General features: G+C 29.9%; 1 protein-coding gene across 1 annotated transcript in view; it reads right to left on the bottom strand.

Moving 5' to 3' along the window:
• Positions 1-14,392: 14,392 nt before the first annotated feature.
• The window catches only part of LOC148281035 (uncharacterized), a 585,537-nt gene continuing 575,720 nt past the window's right edge, over positions 14,393-24,209 (bottom strand). Inside the window, exons 22-24 of the mRNA XM_088227431.1 lie at positions 21,755-21,845; positions 16,873-16,947; positions 14,393-15,213 (exon numbers count right to left, since the gene is read on the bottom strand). Of these exons, the coding sequence (XP_088083557.1) occupies positions 14,941-15,213; positions 16,873-16,947; positions 21,755-21,845 (439 nt within the window). The 3' untranslated portion in view covers positions 14,393-14,940. The remainder of the gene's footprint in view (positions 15,214-16,872; positions 16,948-21,754; positions 21,846-24,209) is intronic.

The raw sequence follows: 24,209 nt of genomic DNA, 5'->3' as shown, positions 1-24,209 counted from the left end.
GTTCAACAAACTAAATCCGATAGAAATCAACGTCATCCATGTGATAAAAGTAACGTTAAAGAGTAAAGCTTTGAAGATAAATGTAATCACCGTAGTGACCCAATAAATCCGAACCCAACTGAAATCTCAGAAAGCTTGCGATATTTTTCAGGACTGAAAACTGAAGTCTTTTATGTAGTAAGAAATTCTACTGAAAGTGCTTTCCTGCTTACATTTTGAGTTTAAAACAACGTCTTCTTTGTATTTTCTGTTTCTGAATTTCATGCAGTATTGTGCTCAAAGTAGTCTAAGGTATAACGGCTGATTACATTTGTGCAAGAAATATTAATGGCAGTTGCACAACAGTTCTATACTCTAGCTAACTCGTCGCGTCGCGTCGTTTCTGAAACTTTTAAGTATCGTGTCCCACGAATTAATCATGCTTAATAATTTGTAAATATGTATTTTAAGAATTGATAATTAAAACGTTAGCTTATTTATTAATCTATTTACTAAATTATCCAACTATATATTTTACCATATTGTTACTTTTACTATTTAAATTTTATTGACATATTTTATTTTTAATAAAATAAATAACAGACTTTGTTTTCAACCACTTTTTTATTATTTTTTCTACCGACCGGTTTCAAAATTTTACAAGCTTCTTTATCAAGATACATTTAACTAATGAATTCTAACATATTTTATTCTATCAGTATTATGCCACACATATGGAACTAATAAATCACGTTTTTTTTGTCTTTTAAGGATGGGGAGAGTAATTTGAGATGGACCCGCTCAAAACTCAACAGGAGTGGACTAAAGAAAATATTGTTTATTTGGTTATTTATTTATTTTGTCTTATTATAAATCGTCTTTTTAATTTCTAAGATTCGCAAGTAGTCGAATTTTAATATTTTATTTTCAACATGAAGAAATTTCAATCCAGTGTCCTTATTAAAATTATGAATATTTTCTATCAGATGGTTTGCGACACCATCAGACTAATGCTGGTCAGGACAAAATCCGGTCACTGGTAAAAAAAAATATAAATAAAAGTGGAATAAAACTATGAAAGTATTTTTATTATTATAATTAAAATGTAGTAAAATGACCAAAAAATGTTAGCAGAAAAACTCAATCTGCCAAAAGACAGGTTTACACCCTTAAGAATATAGCAAATAAACAGTATTTTTTAAATAAGATATAGGTACAAATAAAATATGTTCAAAGGAGGGTTAAATTTAAAAAGATAATTATTTTCTAAGAAAGACAAGACATTCCCATAATAGCAAGTTTTACCTATGTCAAATTGTCTTTAGTAGAGACATTATATTCTTCAGCCTAAGCCTTCCAAATAGTACGATTTGGAACGTTTACATTGAAAATATCTTGAGCATCCGAAACACAAGTATTTTTTATATTCAACTTTTTATAAAGGAATTTTTAGTTTATATGCCCAATTTTCATTAGATTTTGACCCTTGTATACCTGTCGCGACCCTCCTGGGAGTAGTGAGTTCTAGTTTAAGAAACGATGATGTAGACACGCTACATATAATGCTCTATGGCAAAATTAAGCAGAGTTTAGTTGGTGAGAAGTTCGGGATAATAAATAAAAAACGTAGGTGAAGTAATAATAATAAATAAGTAATAAAGTAACAGTATTTTTGAGAAAAAATTGGAAGCCTAGGCATTAACAAAGCTTATGGTATGTCATTGACTGGATAAAAAAATGACATTGCATATGGTTTAACATTTAGTCTTTTGCTTATGTATTGTATTTAAGGATGTTGCCTAGTAGATGCCATAATCCGGATGAACCTCAATAACAAAATAAAAAGTTTCTGAAGAAACAATTCTTTAAACAAAGGCTGAATATTTTTTGTTGCCAAGTGGGTAAAAAGTGATGGGTAAAAAAAGCGGGTCATGAGCAGCCTTAAACATTTTTTAATGGCAGATTGTGGTCCAATGGATAGCGTCAGGGACCCTGAATTAGGAAGTCCAAGGTTTGACGCCGGTTAGCCACCATCTTTTTACTAATTTTTATGCGAGTTCTTTCGATTAAAAAAAATGGTTTCAAAATTTAAATTTACGTATACAAAACCACACACACTAATTTAAAAAATTTCCTCCATCAACTAAATAATATCTGTATTATGGTAAACTAATGGATTAAATTTAAAATTTGTCTAGTAACGGTTTTAAAATATAGTTGACTGAAGTTAACGCGCAAAATTTGAGATAGCGCGTAGTTTTGGATTGGTGAAAAACGATTGTGTGTGTCCAGGCGGATGAATAACACAGTTCTGTGAGTAAAATAGAACCAGAATTCCGGACGACTGTTTTCAACTCGATGACTCTCCAGTAAAAATTCTAAAAAAAAAAAATCGTGTGGAGAAAAGTCCATCTCGTAGTGGGCTACCACGTTTAAGGTCTTGGGTTTGAGTCCTGGCAGGATTGACATTATATATTTGTTGATAAGGGTTTTTTACGCTGCAATATTTCATCCTCCATGAACTGATACCTGAAGTGTAAGAATCACCCTACCTTCCTCTAAACGATGATCAAGGTATACTGCATCTGCTGTTCTCGCATAGTGCTCTATTCACCATAGGATGCTGATAGGGTATGACGACGATAATTTGTATAACGCTTTTGATTTTAAAAACACGTTGCAATAATATTTTTAAGGTAAACTTCAAACACTTTTCACTTCGGATCAGTTAATATTAGTTTTACAATGCAGTTTTCTGTACGAAGCCACGGAAAACAGGAGAGATTTTCTAAAACGAGAATGATGTTTTTATCTTCCCGTTTGGCTCGCTATTACAACTTTCATCTTTCATTTTTCATTGTTGCCATTAAATTGTAAAACATTGCACAATTTTACAGTAAAAGAAAACAGAAAAACCAAAACATTCATTGCAATGACCATTGCAGGAGACTGCTGCGAAAAATTGCATTGATTTATGTACTATTAAGCGTGTTGTCCAGATGTTCTTTAAAATATATGTATGTTTATGTAATAATATTTAATTTTTATTTTTGCTATTATTTAAAGATGTACGTGCTTCCACTTTCCATTATGTTGTATCTCAACTCAACACAGGCCCCCCGGCCTCATAAAGTGTTATTTTTGTATTTTTTGTAATATGTATGTATTTATATGAACAAATAAAAAAACTGTTAAAAAAATGGCAAAGTTAAGTATTTTTATTTATTATTTTATTTGTTAATAAAATATTAAACAAGGTTTGTTTAACTGAATTTAACAATACAAATTTCATTGGCCTTTCACTCATATTGAGAGTTGATGTCAAATACTGCCATTCTCCCTCATTTCAATTACGTAAACAATAGCAAAAACTGTATGATGATCTAGTAAAAAAAAATCTTTACAGTCATTATATTACTATCATCATTGTTTTGAAGGAAAACCTAACTCTACTGATACCCTTCAGACAAGTAACCAAATATGTAATACGAATACAAGTCAAAAAAGTTTGGTTGCGTTAAAACACTACTTTTTTCAAAGCTTAAATATTAAAATGACAATGTTCAGTGTTTTTTTATTAATCTAAGTCGAAAACATTAAAAAATAATAATTATGTATCGTTTTATCAGCGCTATGATTTTTTTAAAGTTTTGTATTTCTGAAATTACTCCACGTGTGACGTTTCAAATTTCCTTCCGCTTTTTTCGGTCAGTCCTACCGATTGATTCGTTGATATTTCATAAACAGGTAATCTTACACCACTTTCTTATCATTAACTGATCCATATGAACTTGTGACGTCGTTCAAAGTAGTCTGTTTTATTAAACTATTTGCATTAAAATTTAATGGTCTAATTTTTCAAACGTGCAAGAAAACACGTTTTGTATCCAATTTCCCGTAGGGCCGATGTTCCTCAATGTAACCGGATTTAAAGTGAAAATTAAAATACGAAAGAAAAACTGACGCAAAGAGCGTTTTTATTTAATGAATTCCGTTTTGAATAGGTTCCGCAAATACGATATTTATGTAAACATCAAAATATCCGATATAAATCGCGATTTATTGCACATGTATTTCCAATGTAACACAAAACACAACAACAAACATGTGTTTTTGAGTTATCGCTGTATAGAGGATTAGGAAATGTTCCTCTTTGAATAATAACGTAGTAACTTATCTTCAGAAAAAAAACCGGATAAATGGCAGTATGGTCACTTTTGTTGTTCCAACTCACTTCAACTAACTGTTTGTAGTGTTCAGAATTATATTTTTTCGAGTTTTGTCGTTTATATAGATGAAACTTTTTTTTTTGTGTAGCATTTAGCGATAAAACATTTTAGTTTAAATAATAAAAACAAGTTAAATTTCGGGTGGTGTAATTTAAACCGATTAAAGGCAGTAGAAAGTTTTTTTTTGTTGAAGTTTCAAAATTAAAAAAGGTATTTCTGAATCATAATAATGAACAATTTGTTTTTATATTAAGCACGCAAACGCTTTTTTCTTAAACATTTTTTTTGTGTCATTTTAGAAATACATGCGCGATATATCTGATTTATATAATGTATTTTGAAAAGTGATATTTATTTTGTTTCAATATTATTAAAAGGAAATAGACCTAAAAATTCAGTTAAATTAGGTACTTCACATACATATTGTTTTTTTTTTATTTAACAAAAAAATATTACAAAGGAATAAAACAGAAATAAATTTCATCTTTTATATTGGAATATAATCAGAAGATGAGAAGTATTCGTTTGCATCTGTTACCAATACCCCCTTAACCCAATTCAAATCGTTTTCCACTTTGAAAAATGACATCTATCTGTATTGTAATACGTTTATCTTGATAACTTACGAGGGAGTGAAATCAAGTGATTTTTGAAAAATAGATTATATTTAAGTAAAAAATGCTGGATGAGACCGGCGTATTCACATTTATTTTTTCAAAACGTTTTGAAACTTAGGTAGGTAGGAAGCATACAACGTGAACGGAAAATTTTCTGTAAGAATTTTTGTAAGGATTGAGTCGTAGAAACAATTTTTTGATGGAAGGAAATATAAAAGATTCGAACAGGACTCACGGTAAAACTTTTGAACAAAAATGTCAAAAGCACTTTCAGTAAACACGGAAAAGAGGAATTTGATGTAACCGAAATTATTTCTTGTCGTGATTTTTATTATAAACGCAAAATAATTTTACTCTCTGCGTCCGGCGGATGAAGAATACAACCCTGTGTGTGAAACAGAACCAGAGCCCGTATTACAATAAAAACGTTTTTTTTTTTTACATAATTTTATCTACAAAGTAAAAGTCGTTTAGAATATATTTCTCTAGTCTGGTCGCCATTATAGTGTACATTCTGATTCACTCGAGCGCGTCCAGAAGAAATTTCTAAAATTTATTAATTTTAAACAACATATTCTAGCTGCTTTATTTAATTATAATCAATTGTTATCTTCAGCAAATCTTTTAAAACTTTCCGATAGAAGAATCCTAATTGATCTAATATTACTTTATAAAGTGATCAATTCATTCATTGACTGTCCAGATTTGCTGGAAATGGTGTGTTTTTGCAGTTACACGATGAAACATAAATACAAAAAACTAAACAAAAAGAATATACAACTAAGTAGCAAAGACAAACAAGGGCAAAACAAAAATTGTATACAATGTATTCATAAAAACGGAAGACTTCGAGCTAAACCATACCAATTCAATTTCATTCCACACTGTTTAGTCGCGAAGAAATCTACGAAAAGCCGGAAGATCTATCCCAAAGAATTTCAAATCGTGTGATGAATTGACTAATCTCCACATTTTGGACATTGGAGCATAAAAAAAAAACAAAAGTTGCTCTTAGAAGAATTAATAAATAGTAAATTTTGACTTCTGGTGACACGGTAAAAATAAAATTTAAATAAATAAAAATAATTTTAGAATAAAATCAATAAACGCAATATTATATTACGCAATATTATAAACGTATACTTGTGTAAAAACATTTTCTATTATACTTCTTCCTAACAGGAATTGGCGGTTGAGGTATAATAATTTATGTTCCTGAAAGAAATATTAGGATAGGATTTTCGCTCTAAGAAATAGTATCACGCGTCTAAAAGCGTTATATTATGGAGTAGTATGGGAAAAGCAAAGCACTTTCAGTTCGCAAATTTATTTTTTTAATATATAAAAGTTTTAATAAAGGGTTGGTAAGTACCCAATTGAAAACTTCTATTGGCAGTAAAGTATGATTATAGTATTTCCTTATGATGGTGAGTCATATGTTGGCTTTATAGTACGTTTTTTATTTTTTAATTTTTTATTTCATAAACAGTAAAATATATTACAGTGTATTGTACATAAATACGCTTCATTAAATAAATAATAATATCTTTCTTAACATCTTTCACCAATTATAAGTGAAACAAAAATGAAAAATATTAAAAAGACCAAAATTTAATTTGTAATTGACATAATTTAATCAAACTTAATTTAAAATAAATAAAATTTATCCGCCTTGTGGTCGCAGGTTCGATTCCCGGTATGGTTGACATGAAATATTGATTTAGAAAGGCTTTTTTCTCTAGAATATTTCATAGTCCCTGGATTGGTACCTGCAGCGTAAAACTGATCATCTTACCATCATGAAACAAAAATGATCAAGATGCTTTGCGATTGGTGTACCAATATATCATTAGGTGAGGAAAAGGAATGAACGAATGAATTAATAATTTTGTAAAATTGAATTAAAATATCAGTAGTATATAACAGTCCGGAAATAATTCTAACTTTTTTTTTCGTACATAACAATAGTAATGTGATCAGTCTTATGCTTCCGCTGCCAGTCTAGGAACAGTGAAATATTGTGGTGTTAAACCACCTTTAAAAAAATATTTTACGTCGACCCTGCCAGGAATTGAAAATGGAAATGGCCGCTCAAATTGAAATATTTGAGTAAATTAAAACGAAAATGTCTAATATTATTTTTTACAATTATTTTTATTTTTCTGTACATATCGGTAGTTTAGTATCTATTCCCTATCTATTAATTTATTATCATATCATGCATTCTTAATGTGCTCTATAAGATTCAGAGTCTGCATAACGTAATGGGTTAAATTAATAATCTGAAAAGTAATATTGACTACTATTAATTTAGAATGTAACCCAAAATATACAATGTATAGCCTGATCATTGTCAAATCATGACCCGGATGCAATTTAAAACATTAAAGAATAATAGTATCTGGCATTCGGTAGAGGTCAAGAAATTTGTTAAAATATATTTCATAAAATAAAAAAAAGCATTTTTAATATTGTAAAATTGTATACTACTTGTAAATTCACTAGTAGGTAGTCATGTTTTGTTTATTTAACTCAACATAAAAAAAATATCCCTTATAACAGGTTGTACCTAGACAGACTACCTACAATTAAACTGGATAATATCCATGGCTTTATCCCACTGAGTTCCTTCAGGGTATGCTTGATTACAGCAGTTTGAAGACTAGAAAAAAATTGTATTTAACTACTCACTTCTTTCGCTAATTGCGTGGTATTATTGATAACCCTGTAATTATGCGGAGCATTGACTTTTATGTTCCAGATAATTACCTAAGACAGCGTCAGCATAGACTGTTTCACATACCAATATACAGGACCAACCTGCCAATGGTTATGCCTGTTGGAAGGGCTATCTCTATGTTGAACAATATTTCTTTGGATATTATCATTTTTTACGTCTCTAAGGAAGTTTTTCGTTACAAGATTCTCTTACTTTTTAAACATATTATTCTCTGGATATTATGTATACTTATGTGTTTTTTTTAAATATACCTAATTTTGGCTTTTTAAATTAATTGTTTCTATATAAATGAATTAAGATATTCCATTTTGTAATGTACCTATATTAATAAATAAAATTGAATTGAAAAAAATTCAGAGATATATTATGTTACCATATAAAATGTAAAATATAAAGGTCATGTTAAATTTTAAATAAACGATTATTTTTATTATTTTTGATACGTAGATTAATAAACTCTCGACAAAATTATTATTGTTAGGTTAAAAGTATTTGCCGACTAATAAATAAGTATTTTAGTGCAGTACCCTAAGGACCACGAACTCGAGTTAGAAATAGTTCTCTCAATTTTGCTTTCTTTACTAGCAAGGACTACGAGTTCTAGAATTGGGTCTTTTCATTCATTCTGTAAAAAGAAACCCCTTTAAAGGTGACAAATGATTTCCTACAGGGGTGAAAGTTGAACTAGAAAGGTCAGTTTGAACCAATATTATTTTGGATTCCTAAATAATTCCGCCATTGCTCGCTCTCTACTAACTTAAAATACAGTATGTTCTCGACAAATTCGACCCATATCAAAGTTCAATGTCGTCACAAAAATATGAAATCAAAATCTAATATTTCTAAAGATAATTTGCTCTTAAAAACGGACAAAGTCTAAAAAACTTAACCTATTCGTCGTTGGATATCAATTTCGTACAAACGTTTTATTTGACAGTATAAATCTTTTCCAGTAAAAAGTATTTTCGAGTCGATGGCTGTTCTCAGGTAAAAATCCTGAATACGGAAATCAAGTGAAGATTAATTTGCCACTTTGTTGACATTTTTGAATATCATTTATGGGGTCCTGAGTTCGATTCCAGGCAAAGTGGACGTAAAATATTGATTTGTTTAATTTATTAGTTATTCGAAACGCAATACTTCATTGTTCCTTGACTGACACCTGAAGCGTGAGATTAATCACCTTACCTTCAGATGATCAAATACGTTGCACGTTGTTTGCTCTGTGCACTATTTGGAATGAAAAAAGGAATGACGATAATAGGTTATGCGCAGAGGGAAAATTAGAAATGTGTTATAGTTATTTGTTTAGACATAGATTTTTTGCCCTACACTGACCAATGTAGACGATCTGCTACATACCGATAATCGGAGTATAAAAGTGATTTCAAACATTTTTATCATTTGGCGACTAGTGGACTTTATTGCATACATACTAGTCTTTAAAATTTATTTAAAAAATCACCACTTAGGTGAAGTCAGTTTTCACGTGTTCTGTCAAAACTGTAATTTATCTAAAGTTCAAATTTTTTTATTGAATTTTTTAAAAGAAGTTATAATTATTTCCGCAATTTTAATTATACGATAAAAATAAGTTTGAAAAAAACGTTATTTCTTATTTTTTGTATTTTTGAACCATTTAATTCCTGGTGTATTATTTTAGTGTCGGTCTCGTAGTGTAATGGTCAGCGCATTTGCCTACCATGCAAGAGGTCTCGGGCTCAATTCCCGATATGGTTGACTTAAAATATGTATTTAAAAAGTTGTTTTTACACTAGAATATTTTATAGTTTCTAGACTGGTAGGCGTAAGACCGATCACCTTACCTTCATGTAACAAAAATGATCAAGATACGCTGCGATTGGTGAAACAATGCAGTGCCCTATGCATGCACCATAAGACGCGGAAAGAGAATGATGATGGTAGTATTTTACACATACTTAAAATATGAAGATAAAACTGTTTAATTTTCTTAAAAAGTATCGTAAGGAAATTTTCTGCATCGGTTTCTTTTCCGTTTTTCTAAATTAATCCCCATATTTGTATAACATACGTCCAAAGACGGCAGACCAAACTGGGATTTTTTTGGGTTTTCGGATGATCCCAGCTCCCATAGGAAACAAATTATCAAAAAAGGAAAACACTAGAGACCGGCTTATGGCAAATATCTGTATTGTGTTAAAGAATCACTTCTCCAGTGCGAAAATCCAGGGTGAAAATCCCGAAGGAAAATAAGGGAATACGTTTGTTTAAAGAAATGTCAGAGCGCGTTTTTTTTACACTATTTTTACTATTATTATGATTTGATTTATATTTATTTACGAATTTAAATACCATCTATAAAGCGCTCTTCTGTTTGGTCTCCACGATATGTCACACATAAAGAAAAGTTCGAGAAAATTCAATGGACATTTCTTAGACATCTTAACTGGAGATGCAAGAATACCGATCTCAATTATATGTCTTGCTGCAAAAAGCTCCACTTGCTTACTTTAGAAGATCGCCATCTACTATAAGACATGGGGGTGCTTCATGACATACTTAGTGGACGCCTTGATAGTCCAGTTCTTTTGTCGGAGTTATCATTAAATGTCCCCGGCTACCGCACCCATCACACGTCGAGCTTTCTATTTCATGTGCCAGCAGTTCGTACGAACTATGCCCAGAACTCTCCACTTTTAAGTTTTGCTCGTGAATATAATTTGAATTTTCCCCTTGTTGATCCATTTGATTGTAAACAAATAATTTTTAAAATGCGCGTCTTAAAGCATACTTTTTTGTCTTATCCAATATTCAATTATTGAATAAGAAGAATTGAAGTCTTATTTTGTTTTATTTTATTTTATTCTAATTCTTAATATTTTATATAAATTTATTTTTTTGACACTTGACACGTGTGCAATATTTACACACATGTCCACCTTCATTCCAATATAATACCCACTCACCCATCCTCTCACTTACTTGCACTCACACAAACACACTAGTATACATACAATACATTGTACGTGTATTTAATGTATTTCTGTGGATATCTGTTATTGGTTTTATTCTATGTGTATTTTATTTGTTTATTTTTGTTACATGTATTATCTGTACGTACTGTTGAAAGTATGTACTGTTGATATCCACAATAAAAAAAGTTTTTATTAAATTATTTATCATTGAGAATTTCAACAAATTTGTTTTAAGGTTTCTAGTGTTATTTTATCCAGTAAAATAGTTAGCAACCCACATTGCTTTCGACATTAATATTTATTTTGTAATTGTATTGACAGTACGCATATTATTATTTACAGTAAAAAAATAAAATACTTCGATTTTGTTTTAAGTTTATTAATAAAACAAACGCATGGTTTATACTAAACTGTAAAGAAACGATAAACTTACTTAAACGAAAGTGAATAATGTAGTGAAAATCAAACTGTTACGAGTACATATACACACATATATATATATATATATATATATATATATTTATATATATATTCAATTGCGTTGTTTAAAGCGAATTTAGTACGTAAAGCGAAATAACATGAATAAATAGATACGGTGGGCTGATACTGCGGAATATGCAACGAGCTATGCATAATTTACTTAACATTACTGTTCTGAAATTACCCGGTATTATTAGTTGATTGATGGAACTCCGAATCAATCAGATAACAAAATTATGGCAATTGGGTACTAAGTACAGACCCTTTGTCTCGTCATAGAGTTTCTAATTCAATCCCTTATAATCTTCGGAAATTGTGCAAATTGTTCATGGATATCCATCGGAATATAATGATTTCAAGTTATCCCCTTCAGACCAGAATTGATACAGTGCGCATAAAAAATATTTGTTATTCTGATTGTAAAAAATAATTATTCTTAAGTTATTGGGTTTTACCTGGTGCAAATATGGTGCCATTTTTTTAAATTCATAAATAAACCAGTTAGAAAATGAATAACCAGCTGTGAAAGAACGGGATTCGAACCTCTGGCCTCTTAATACAGAGTCCGCGACCGTAGGCACGGGACTAAAAATGTCTGTCAATAGAAAAATAATAAAGAATAAAAATTTGTGTTAAACGCGAAATAATAATTTGCAGTCTCGTAAACTATTTTAGTAAAATTGTAAAAAAAAGTAAAAGTAATTGTTGAAATAAATAAAAATACGACTCAAAATGCCGAATATTCTCAAAGTTGAATGGAAGGTCAGTTGATGTAGTTGATGTTAAAACCGGGTTGTGAACTCACAGGCCAAAGGTTTGAGGTCCGGATTCTACTCTACCACAACTTGATTTCCATTTTTCCAGCACAAGTTATTGGCGGCTTTTAGGAAATGGTCTGAAAATTTAAATATTTGAGTATATAATAAGTACTCAAACTATTTGTCTTTTATAAAAAAAAATGTCTGTCAATAGAACGGCTACTCCTGAATGAGTTTTCTGTGGTTTCCTCTTATTAAAACAAATGCGGAGAGGTTCCTTAAAAAGGCCACAGCTGATGATCCCACCAGATTTTCACACTAGTGAGAGTAATTAGAAGGAACATACCTCCCGCAGTAATTATAAGCCGTGTACATAATGAGCGAGGCAAAAAAGTACCATTTTTAAAAAAATATATATGAAAACTATTTTAACGCATGATTTTAAAAAATGAGCACAAATACAATAAAATAGATGAAATATGTTTTCGTAACAACAGCCTATAATTTTTGAAGGTTTTCCGGTAAGTAAATTTATGACGACGAGTGAGTATAAAATTGATGCGTTCATCAATGTAATAAGTTTTTAAAAATGGGTTGAAGATAATGTCGGTCTTTAATAAAATTGAAAGGCGTAACGACTTTACACCCAAATCGCTGTAATTGGAAATTGGCTTTGAGCCAAAGCTCGCCTTCCGCCGAGACAATAGAAATACTTTTCAAGGGAAAACAGCCCCGAAAGTGAAACTGTCGCCCCTTCCGTAAAACACGAAAATGGAGACACAACCCATCTTGAAAATTCCTTTCACAATGTTTTTTAGATTAAACGTATTCATTTTTTGGTTGAAAAAATAAGCACTGAATTATGCACATCACTAATTAAAATAATTTTTCTGTAAAAAAAATTGATTAATAACTCATACCGCTTGCATTCAAAAAGTGGAAATTTGGAATGAAGAGTTTCTTACATAATTATTTTACCCCTAGCGTCCTCGGGTACACGTATGAGGGGTACTTGTCTAAAACGGGCTGATTGCATTGTTTTATTTTCAAAATTCAAATTCAAACGTTTTTTTTCCTGAATGCGTATAATATTTTTTTAAATTTAAAACTTACAAAATGTGGCTGCCTGACTTTTAAAAGGCTGGCAAAAAACAGTCAAAATAGAAAAACTTCTGTAATGAGCTCGTTTTTATCAAATTAAAAAAAGTTTTAAAAAAAGACATAGTCTACGTTTTCGCTTTTTATCAGCTATTGTATGAAAAAACATAAATTTTATTAATTTTTAACTAATTGTATTAAATAAATGAGTCCAGAGTTCTGCAAATAAGGTTCTTATTTATCTTTTTTGCTCTCCTGTAATATTCGTTATTAGTTAATGAGCGCGTACTTGTGTACCTCTTTTTACATGTGAAAAAACAAAACAAGCATTATAATTTTGCTATAACTTATATTTACATATAAGTTATTAATTAAAAAATACTTGGTACACTTCCACTTATTTATTTGACCAATTAGCGCTTTCACCTTCAATGAGTATCTTCAGACTGGTGAATACCATACAGTGTAAGAATAATTGAAATAAAACTAAATATTATCTGAAGTGTGGGTACATTAAAAAAAAATAAGTTCAAAAAGATACAATACGCAATATTTCAATGGAACAGAGTCATACAAATTATTGAAACATGTGTTGGCGGTGTACTTTAAGAGAGGACTCTCTCACTCTGTTCCATTTAAATATTGCGTTTTGTGTATTTTTCAACTTATTTTTAAATGAACCTACACTTCAGGTAATATTTAGTTTATATAAATTATCCATACACTGCATAATATTCACCAGTCTGAAGATGCCCATTAGAAGGTGGAAGCGCTAATTGGTCAAAAAAATAAGTGGAAGTGTACCAAGTATTTTTTAATTAATAACTTATATGTAAATATAAGTTATTGCATCATTACAATGGAATTCCATCAAGAATTGTCAATAAATAATTTAAATACAATAGTCATTTTAGTTCTGATCGTCGGGTGGCAGCACCGGTGCCAGGAGAAGAAGTTACGACGAAAACGGAAATAACAAACAAATATGAAGGAAACAATCGTCATTTAATATGATCATAACCGAATATTACGATTATGGGGTTAACAAATATAGAGGTACCACTTAATTAATTATTTTCTCTTTTAAAACAGTCCTTCTTCATAACACATTTTATTTTTCATTAAAAAGAAAAAAAATGTGTAGCAAAATTATATAATATATTTAACAACAATATTTTGAGTTTGTCAAAATTTTTGTAGACAAGGACTGGATTCGACTCCCTGGGGAGCTGTTCATATTTACACATCACAAAAGAGATTAAGAACATTTTAAAGAAGGTAATATAGAAGTCTAGGCATCTACACGGCTTATGACCTATGGGCTGGTTTAAGTGGCTCCTTTACACACTGCGTAACATTCACCATTCTGCCTATATTTGAACATCTATAGCCCTTCAATTCTTTCATCTGTTGATGTTTGTGAAGTTAAAGAGCTGAAACTTTTATTTATGCGGGTGAGATTCATCTGATTGAATTATTTCACCTACATACTAGGCAACGCCTGAAAATGTTATTTTTTCAATTTCTATACTTCTTCATGGACCAGGTGGATTTATCAACGTTATTTCACAAACATCAACTTCACAAACATCAACAGATGAAAGAATTGAAGGGCTTAAGATGTTCAAATATAGGCAGAATGGTGAATGTTACACAGTGTGTAAAGTGGCCACTTAAACCAGCCATTGACAGGCCATAAGCCCTGTAGATGCCTAGACTTCTACATTACCTTCTCTTAAATGTTCTCCATCTCTGTTGTAATATGTTTATAATATATTTAAGATACAAAGTAAATAAAAAAATGTGAAATATACATATTTATCAGAAAATATAAAGAAAAAAAACTATTCACATAAGAAATTCATGTAAATTATGCAGATAAAAATATGTTTTTAAGAGAGTGTTTTAAAAATATCTGCAAGTTGTTATAATTTATAAAACTGTGCTAGCTATAATAATCAATCTTTAAAATTTATTGGGGTTTTAAGGGAAAAAGCGAAACGGACATCGACCACACAATCAAATGCAACAATCACCATTGTTCAAGTGTGACATAGAATAGAGAAACGTGTGATTGAAATGTTATTGAAATTGTAATTGTATTATAACTGTAATGTTATTGAGATTGTACTCACTCTGTAGGCAGTCTGCGTTAAGAAGGTCTTTGCATTTTTCGTGACACTTGACTCCACATTCAGTGCACCGTACTCCTTGGCGAGCGATTCCCCACAACAGCCCCTCGCACTCGTAACAGTACGTAGGGGAGGTAGCAGTCCACAGGACGAAGTTATGGGGGGTGGTTGATGAAATGGGGTAGATGAGAGCTTGCAGTGTTTTCTTGTACACGTGCATTTTCTGCGTTTCCGAAGACCAGGTGAAAAAGTAAAAACATGTTAGTATTGCAACCCAAAAACAAACACAAGAAACATACAAGTATTCTTTTTTTTTACCACTACCCAACATTATCTAATTAACTGTTTTATATAAAGTAATTCCAAAATTAAAAAAAAAAACAGTAAACAATTTTTTGTATTTAATTTTATATAAATCCACTGATAACCAAGCTCATTTTAAGTAACAAGCATTCATTAAAATATTTTTTTCAGATTTGATTATAAATAGTCGTCACCACATATTATGTTGGATTGAATAATAAAAAAAAATAAATTAAAAACACATAAAAATAATTGCATAATGTCTGAGTTCTCTGAAACGAGATATTCCTGTGAGAAGAACCTTTTTAAAAATAATATGTACTACAAAGACGTTTCTAACAATCCGCAAAATACGATTCAAGACTTATCCAAACTAAATCAAATACTTTCGTAATCCAAGCCCATACGCTCGTTACTCTTATTTAATATTTTTTCGATGAATACACTTGAAGTTGTTGTATTTGATAGGAAATGGTTTAAATAACTATTAAAAATAACGTCAAAAATATATACGTGAAGGAATTTGCATTTCGTCAAACGCCAAAAAAAACATTTAAACGATTTCAATATTATTCGTTGATAGTTTTTTTCCTTGAATTTGTCTCGTCTGTTCAATTTAATGAAGTTAATGATCGTTATTTGATCAATGATTAACAAATCTCCAACAACCCGATATAAACCAATGAACGTCACAGAATGATTTATTGCGATGTCATAACGATTTGCTTTTGAAGGACAAACGAATTCGTGATTCATCATTTTTAAAAGCTAACAAATATGCATCAAAAATTTGTTTTTGTTCTACAAACATTAAATTAGAATTCTGTTTCGTTTGCCAAAGATACATAAATATATATTTCAATATAGCTGTTAATTTAATCAAATATAATGCATGTATAAGTTAGCATCAAATTAAATTTGATAAAAGAAAAATAAAATTTAAATTCAGTCTAGGTTTTACATAGAAATTGATATTTTATACCATCTTAGGTGTGAGAAAATTGAGCATAAAAAGTTGCCATATATTTGTATGGATGAATAATTAATAACATATCTACTCTACTTATAGTATAGCGTGATAAACGCGATAGAACTATCAAATAAGTCATTTATAATTACGATATTAGGAATTTGAATCGAATTCTAACCTTACAAAGTACTTGGAAAATAAAAAAAAACGTAGATATAAACAAATAACATTTAATAGACGGATTACCAAATATTTTTCGCACATCCTATTTTTTAAATTTATTTAGCGAAGTATTTTTAATTATCACTTTTATTTATATGATAGCTTAGAAACGTATTTTTTTTTAATATTAAAAAGGACAAAACTTACTATTGAGATATGTTAATGAAACATTAAGAAAATATTCAGTGCCAGATAAAAAATAAATTTCAAAAAAATATTTAATGAGAAAGTTGATTAAAAAACAATGATATATTGTAATAATATAATATTACTTTCATGGATGTTAAAACAAAAAACACATTCTGTGAATTTTCAGTCATGAATATATTATAATTCCGTATATTCAAATTATGGTTATTGTTTCATGACGTAGAAAAAATATTTTACCAGTTCTTCGTCATTCAAAGTCGCCCTGGGCACGGCAGATGTCAATCCAGCGTTCCTCTTTGTGGCAGCCATTGTCTGTATAAAAAAATATCATTAGAAAATGAGACGTTTTACAAAATTCAAGATGTAAAAATATTTATCAATGCGAACACTAATGCTTTTCATACTAATTGTTTTCTTTTTGTGCTAACATAAAAGCTTTTTTGAAACATAAAGTTATTTTTAAATATAAATTATTTTTAAACATAAAGCAAATCAACCATCTAGAATAAGCATAATTTATGCATACAAAAGACGCAAATTAGTATAACACATTTTTACTAAAAATTCAGAAGCAATTTCTTTATCATACGTGCAACGTTTGTAAAAAAATATTTACGAGATTATGAGATCCTCCATTTCTGAATAAATAGAAAATCTTAATGAATTTTTTTGCGAAGTATCTGTAAAGAAGCGCTGATTTTAAAATTTATGAAATAATAATCTAAAAGTCAATTTGTCTTAATATGCATTGGAAAAGTAATAACACTAAATAAAAATGTTGTGAAAGTAAGTCATAGAAAATATCTTTCAAAAATGCATTGAATTTATGATCGTGGACTAGAGGTCGCATTTAAAAACCTGTGCGCGAAAGAATAAAAATATTTTTATGACATTTAGCGCGGTGACTTTTCAAATTATTCCTTTTTAAGGCCGGAAAAGCTTCTGCACAAATGTCACCAATCCCGGAGATATTTTTCCACAGATAAAGTAGAAATTCGCTGCAGAAATACCAACGACTGGGAATATTTCATAGAATATATCTCCCGCCCCGAAGCGGTTCCACAAAGACCGCTGGCGCTCCAACGCTGGCTCTAATCTATTGAGAAACAGAACGCCATTTTGAAAACGAGAGCACGATTCTTCAAGTTAAGAAAATAATAGATTTGCTGTGAAGTCATCATACTGTTTGAAATTGGAAACTCCGAACAGGGAGAATCCGTTTTAAATTTCTGAAAATTAATTTAATACAAGGCAGTTGAAAATAGGCCATCTCAACATAATACTACAAAAATGATGAAAACATAGTTAAAGTTTTGTAATATTTAAACACAAAAATGATTTATAAAAATAGGGTTATGGCAAAATCATCAAAAACTTTTAATTACGTTTTCATTAAATTGAGTTGAAAAACACAGAAAACATGCGTAAAGGTTGAAAAGATGATGTAAAAAGAAAATTTAAAAAGTAGTCTAAATGCGTATATAAAAAAAAGATAAGCTTTGCATTTCAAACAGTTTAGACTGATTGACTTTTAAATTATATTAAAAACAGAAATAAACCATCTTTAAACTTATACGATTTTTAAATGAAATAATGATGGCTATCTTAAACTATAAAGATTAAAGTAATTGTGCAATTGTTTGTCTCATTTTAACAACCTTTATTGTTTACAATTAGTGCATATTTAACCCTTCTTTAAAAAACAACCAGCAGACTCTACAAAAGGATTTGTTAGTTTGATATTTTTGGAGTGAAGGGAATTATTTTTACTGTCGGAAGGGTGAAATATGTCGTAATGTACTATATACAAATAACAAAGCTGTGATTTATGCATTTTCATCGTAAAAATAATAACATTACCTTGAGCACCTGTGAATCCATCCATGAAACAATATTGTAGGGAATAATGGTTTGGATTAGTTCAACATTTCTAAATAGACACATTAAGAAGGTAAGAGAAGTATTCAGAAGAGGTATGCTTGGGTACTTAAATACAGATAAAAGACATGAATCATGTTTGATCGAACAGCTAAATAACAAAAAAAATATTTGTTTGCTATAATTATGTAAACAGATTAATTTATGGATTAAAAAAAGTTATAGTAAGTTTGGTTTTTTGTCTTGATAGAACTTTCGATTGGTAATATTGTCTCTTCTCAAACTAACGATGTCAGTTAAACGCATGGGCTTTTCGTGAATCCGTGAAAATATATTGTTTTGTCCCGAGAATCAAACCCAGGACCCATGAATAGTTGCCGAGCCCTTGATCGCTACATTACGATATATTGGTATTATACATACGTTTTTTTTATTAAATGAAAATGATTTACAAACGCATTTTCTCAACATAAATAATAAACTAAAAACAAAATGACACGAAATGTGTCTTGTGCTTGGTGTGGGATTACATGTTAACTAAATCGCAATCGGTACGTAGTTAAATAAATAAAGATTGTATGGTACAATATTATGTATAATTATAGTGTATTTGCATATGACAATATAATAAGACTGATAAATAAAATAAAATAATGTTTTAAGTAGGTTACCAAAATAACACAAATTCAGATAAAATTTAATATCAAAATATTAAATGAAATGTTTCAATATTATTTTAAAAAAGAAAAATTTATTAAAGTGGTTGATAGATAAATAGTTCTGACATAAGTTTGCGTTAAGCATGGTCCTTAATAATTTTTAGTTCTAAAGATAAGTTGTTAAATAAGTATAGGATACATGTAACTACTTTCGAAATGTTTCATATTAAATTTTGGCAATTTAATATTATTTATGCATCTAAGTAAAAAGTTAAATACAAAGTTTTTTTCTATAAATTTGTAAAATTATAGATTGCTTTTAAATTTTATCAATTGATGGCACCTATATTATTATAACAAATAATAATATTACCTTTTTACATTTGTTTAGATTTTGATGTCGTGTTTTTTTATTTACACCTAACCTTAAACAATTTAGTATCAAATTTTATTATAAAATTTCAGCAAAATACATTTTTAAAAATGTATTATTTCTTAATGTTATCAAATTTTATATTCTAAGTTAAAACCATCATATCTGAATAAAATTTATTTCTCTTACTGCAATAATTTTATATAATTTTTATAGTATAATAAGAGACTACCTGAAGTATAAGGAAATTTATTTGCAACTCGTGACCCCGTACATAAATTACACTCACTATGTTAAAATTGGCTCTTTGTTGACAATGTGAATAAGGACGAACTCGTAAACAATAAACATACATATCTTCACTCGTATTTCTATACAAAAGGACACATTTCAGTTCAGCCCGGAACACTTAACGACATAATAGTCCTGACGTAATTATGCCAAATGACAAATGCCGTACAATGGGAGCGAGTTATTATGTGAACTGACTTTAGGGGTTGTGCAAGAAAGGTTTTTTCATTAAAAGACCTCCTCTATATATAAGTCACGTCGGCGTCGCCTGATAAATCATCTGTTCTTTGGGTCAGAGAAGCATTTAAATATTCATAAACCTTCCGAAAAAATATTCCAGGTGAAGCTTGTATTAAATTTACCGCAAAGCCACAATAAAAAAAAAAATTTGCATATAAAAATGGCTTTGAAAATATCTGTGCCTATTTTTACTTTAAGTTTGACAGTTAAAGCTGAAGTGAATTCATTTTTTTAAGCTTTATAAAAGAATAGTACAATCATGACATTTTCGTGTGTATTCGTTTGACCCAAAATATTAACATTTTTATACATAAAAAAATCCTTTTTTGAAATTTTCGACTTTTTAATAACTTAATTTTTACTATTTCTATAAAACAATGAAGTATTTAAAAAACACTTTTTTATTTTTTTTTAAAACAGGCTTGTTATAAAAAATATAAATTACGCTGCATTATGATACAAGTTATGAAACGAAATACAACAACTTATTTGAGAAAATATTTTTATCTGAAAGGAAACACATTTATTTTATAATTCCGAATTTTGGTTCAAATTTAAAAAGCCTTTTTATTTATAAAACGTAACCTATCAAATACTTTATGACTTCTAATTAGGCGGCAGAATAAAAAATGACACTGCTTAGTTCAACAAGGTTGTTAAAAGGGAAAGTTGCGATATTAAAGTAAGTTTAACGTAGGGTGTATCGTTAATGTTTACTGTTTTATGTCCAAATTTACGGCTTTCATTTTGAGAAAAAACATACTACCAGCCGTCTACCTAAAAATCCGAAAAACGTCAAATCAAATAACGCTATACTAAACTTAAAGTTTTCGGGGCTAAAAATAGCCAGAAAAAGTTGGAGGCAAGTTGCTTTTCGAAAAAACATGATTCACGTCGTGATTATATGATATTGGAGACAAACAATCAATAAATATCACATTTAACATTTATCAGGAAGAACTCTTTGGAAACACCAAGAAAAAAGGCACAAATATGGGTACTGTAATATGGTCGAGAGATACTGCTAGAATTACGGGTAAGATACAACCATTTGGAGTTGAGATAAACAAACATTATTGTCAAACAAACAGATGAAAGCTTGGGGAGAATACAAAACATCTGCTTTCATTTGTTACAAACAGGAAAAGATCTGACACAAGACAAATGAAGACCATTTAAATACCTTTGAATTTAAAATCAACAAGGCAATAGAGATTTCAGACTCCCAATTTATAAAACAACCACGGATTAATAAAAAATATTTATGTTGTTTTCGACCTGATAAACTAATATTTGTGTAAGGAAATAAATGATCAAGTTTATTACAGTCGGAAACAATAAACGGAAACCAATATTTAATTTAGTTAGGTTGCGTAGAAAGGGATTAAGCTTTTAAAGCTCAATTTATTAATTATTATTCAAGGAAGGTTCGTAAAATGTTCGGTAATCGGCGTATTTCAATTATTAGGGTTTGAAGATAACGCAACTGGTAAAATTAAAGGGAAAGTGTATTAAATTTCATATTTTTTCTTTAATATTCCATTTCTAAATATTACGCTGCTTGGGGGAGTTGAATTGTTATTAAGAGTAACTTTTATTGATTTTGCTCGTATGTCAAATTATACATATTATTTGGAAAGGGTATTGAATAATAATAAAGATTTAAATAGTTTCCTACCAGCTCCGATACCAGAGGTATGGATTTTCTCCTTGGTCGAATGTCCGGCATACTGTCAATGTTGCTGTAGAACGGATTATCTCCAGGGTGGCTGAAAAAAAAAGTAATCCATTAATCATCTATTTGATCGGTTGTCCATTGCCGGATGAAATAAAGAGTATGAGAGAAGTAATTTTGAACGCTTATTGTTATTTTTAGAGGTAAGAGTCAGTGCTATGCAAGCTCCTGACATAACTGCGACGTGTGAAGATCTACTGTGACGGGTCACCGTGAATAGTTCTCGCCCTCCAAGACCAGGTCTATAAAGAGTCAGGCCACTGTGTGGAAAGCGAGAGTTTACATTTTGCTAAATCGAAGACTACTCTCAGGTGAAAATCCAGATAAGGAAAATCTTTACATAAGTTAGAGCGATAGTAGTTATTGTGGAGACACCCCATGTGTTCATTAACACGAATATATATGTGTTTTTTATGTTTTTCCAACGTTAACTGAGCACAAAAATAAACTATTTTTATATTTATTATTTAAGGGAATAGCGTGCTCGTGTAGTGACTGCCTTGACTAAGAGATAGGTACGTCTCGAAACCGTTAGATATATGGTAAAGATACGGTGAATCAATCATATTATATCTATATTTATACACGAGATATATTTTATTTATGTGCATGTCCAGCAAAGTTATTTGCATAATTAAATTTAAACCAAAACAAATTTTCTGATAAGAATTTGGATATTTGGAAATCCGAATAACTGAAGATTGGATAAGTAGAATTCTACAGTATCTTTAAAAAAAACGTACTTATTTCTTATTTGGGATACTTTTAAATTATTTTCGAACAAAAATGCATGTTAACTTATTTAGGCAATACTAATAACATTACATCATAAGTAATTATTAGATTTTAGAATAATAAGGCGGCTTCCGTGGTGTAATGGCTAAGACACTTGAGTCACGCACTGAAGGTTTCGGGTTTGATTCTCAGAGAGAACAAAAATATTAAATGTGATTTTTCTCAAGTCTGGGTGTCAGTGCTTTAATTCACCACTAATTAGGCCTGTTGACGTGTTGTAGTAAAATAAAATAAAAATATGAATAAAAAATTAGAACTTAAGATGCCAATCGGGTTAAATTATAATTGAAGAACTCGCAACATGATAACATCAGATCTAGGATCTCAAATATGATATTCAAATGTTCTAATCATTACACCACAAAGCAGTTTCAAAATAACAAAGTCTTTACAAATACTACATTATAAATTCATTTTAATATGTTTAATGAAAAAAAATAATACCTACTTTTAAAAAAAAAATCAATGCATACTCGAGTATTCTCAAATCCCTATTTTATCTTTTATTTTGGTTAATTTTTGTAGCTCTTTTATATATACATATAAATAATATGGTCGATTTGTTTTACCAGACTTAATTTCCTTTTTTAATGTACCAAGTTGTGGAAACAATTATACCTCAAATTAGTTTATTAGACTTAACTGGAAAAAACTATAATGGACTCAGTATTGATGTAGAAGTTTTAAACTCCACATTGCATTGATACAGAAAATATCTTTATGAGTTGATAATTTGGGATAGTTGCTGAATGTCCATCTTGTGGGGTTTATAATATGTATATGTACCGTATGCAATGCATATGTATGTGTATGATTTATAAATGCATGTACATGTGCATATGCATGATGACTATGTGCATTCGGTATTTTTTTATCATCAATAATTACCCATGTAGAAAACGTAAACGATAACAATTATTCTTTTTTTGGTAACATTTAATGTTTACATCTTTAACTTAGTTGATGAAAGCTCGATGAAAATTATGAAATCTTACTACTGTATATTTTCTGAATAAATAAAAAATGTGAAAAGTCAGTAAGTGGTTCGAATCAAACGAATCGTTCACTTCCAAACTCACCTTGAATGGATTTTTGACAAAACCGAGAAATCACAACAATTTATAGAGGGTTAAAAAAATAAATATATATGAGTTCTTAGGTATTTACGTCCTCTTAGATTTTTGTGACGTTTTTTTGGGTTATTGTGTAGTGTATTTTTTCTTGCCGACGTTTCGGATAGCGTTGCAGCGTTCATAATCTGGATTGATATAGTTTAGGGCCTTATACCCGTATGCAGAGACAAACCTTAAGGTGAGGAAAGTACATTCTATTGTCTTCACCTTCGGGTTATTCTCTGCATTTGAAATTAGAATGTACTTTCCTTACCTTAAGTTTTGTGTCTGCATTGTATTGTAGTCGTGAGATAAATTTTTACCGTGCCGCAGTCGGTAAGCAGAATCGGTTATCCCGAAAAATCAGCACTAGCCGGACATAATATATAGCCGGATACAGCCGGAAGGAGACAGGACATAACTTTTCGTTCGACCCCGAAATATTAAGTGGTCCCAAAAGCCACCAAGTTCGACTATACAGGAGGACATAG

The sequence above is a fragment of the Micrasema longulum genome, unplaced genomic scaffold (assembly GCF_059751315.1).
Source record: "Micrasema longulum isolate JH-2025_06_02 unplaced genomic scaffold, ASM5975131v1 h1tg000502l, whole genome shotgun sequence".
NCBI lineage: Eukaryota > Metazoa > Arthropoda > Insecta > Trichoptera > Brachycentridae > Micrasema > Micrasema longulum.
Note: the sequence above shows the minus strand (reverse complement) of the source record. Positions and strands in the feature narration are given on the sequence as shown.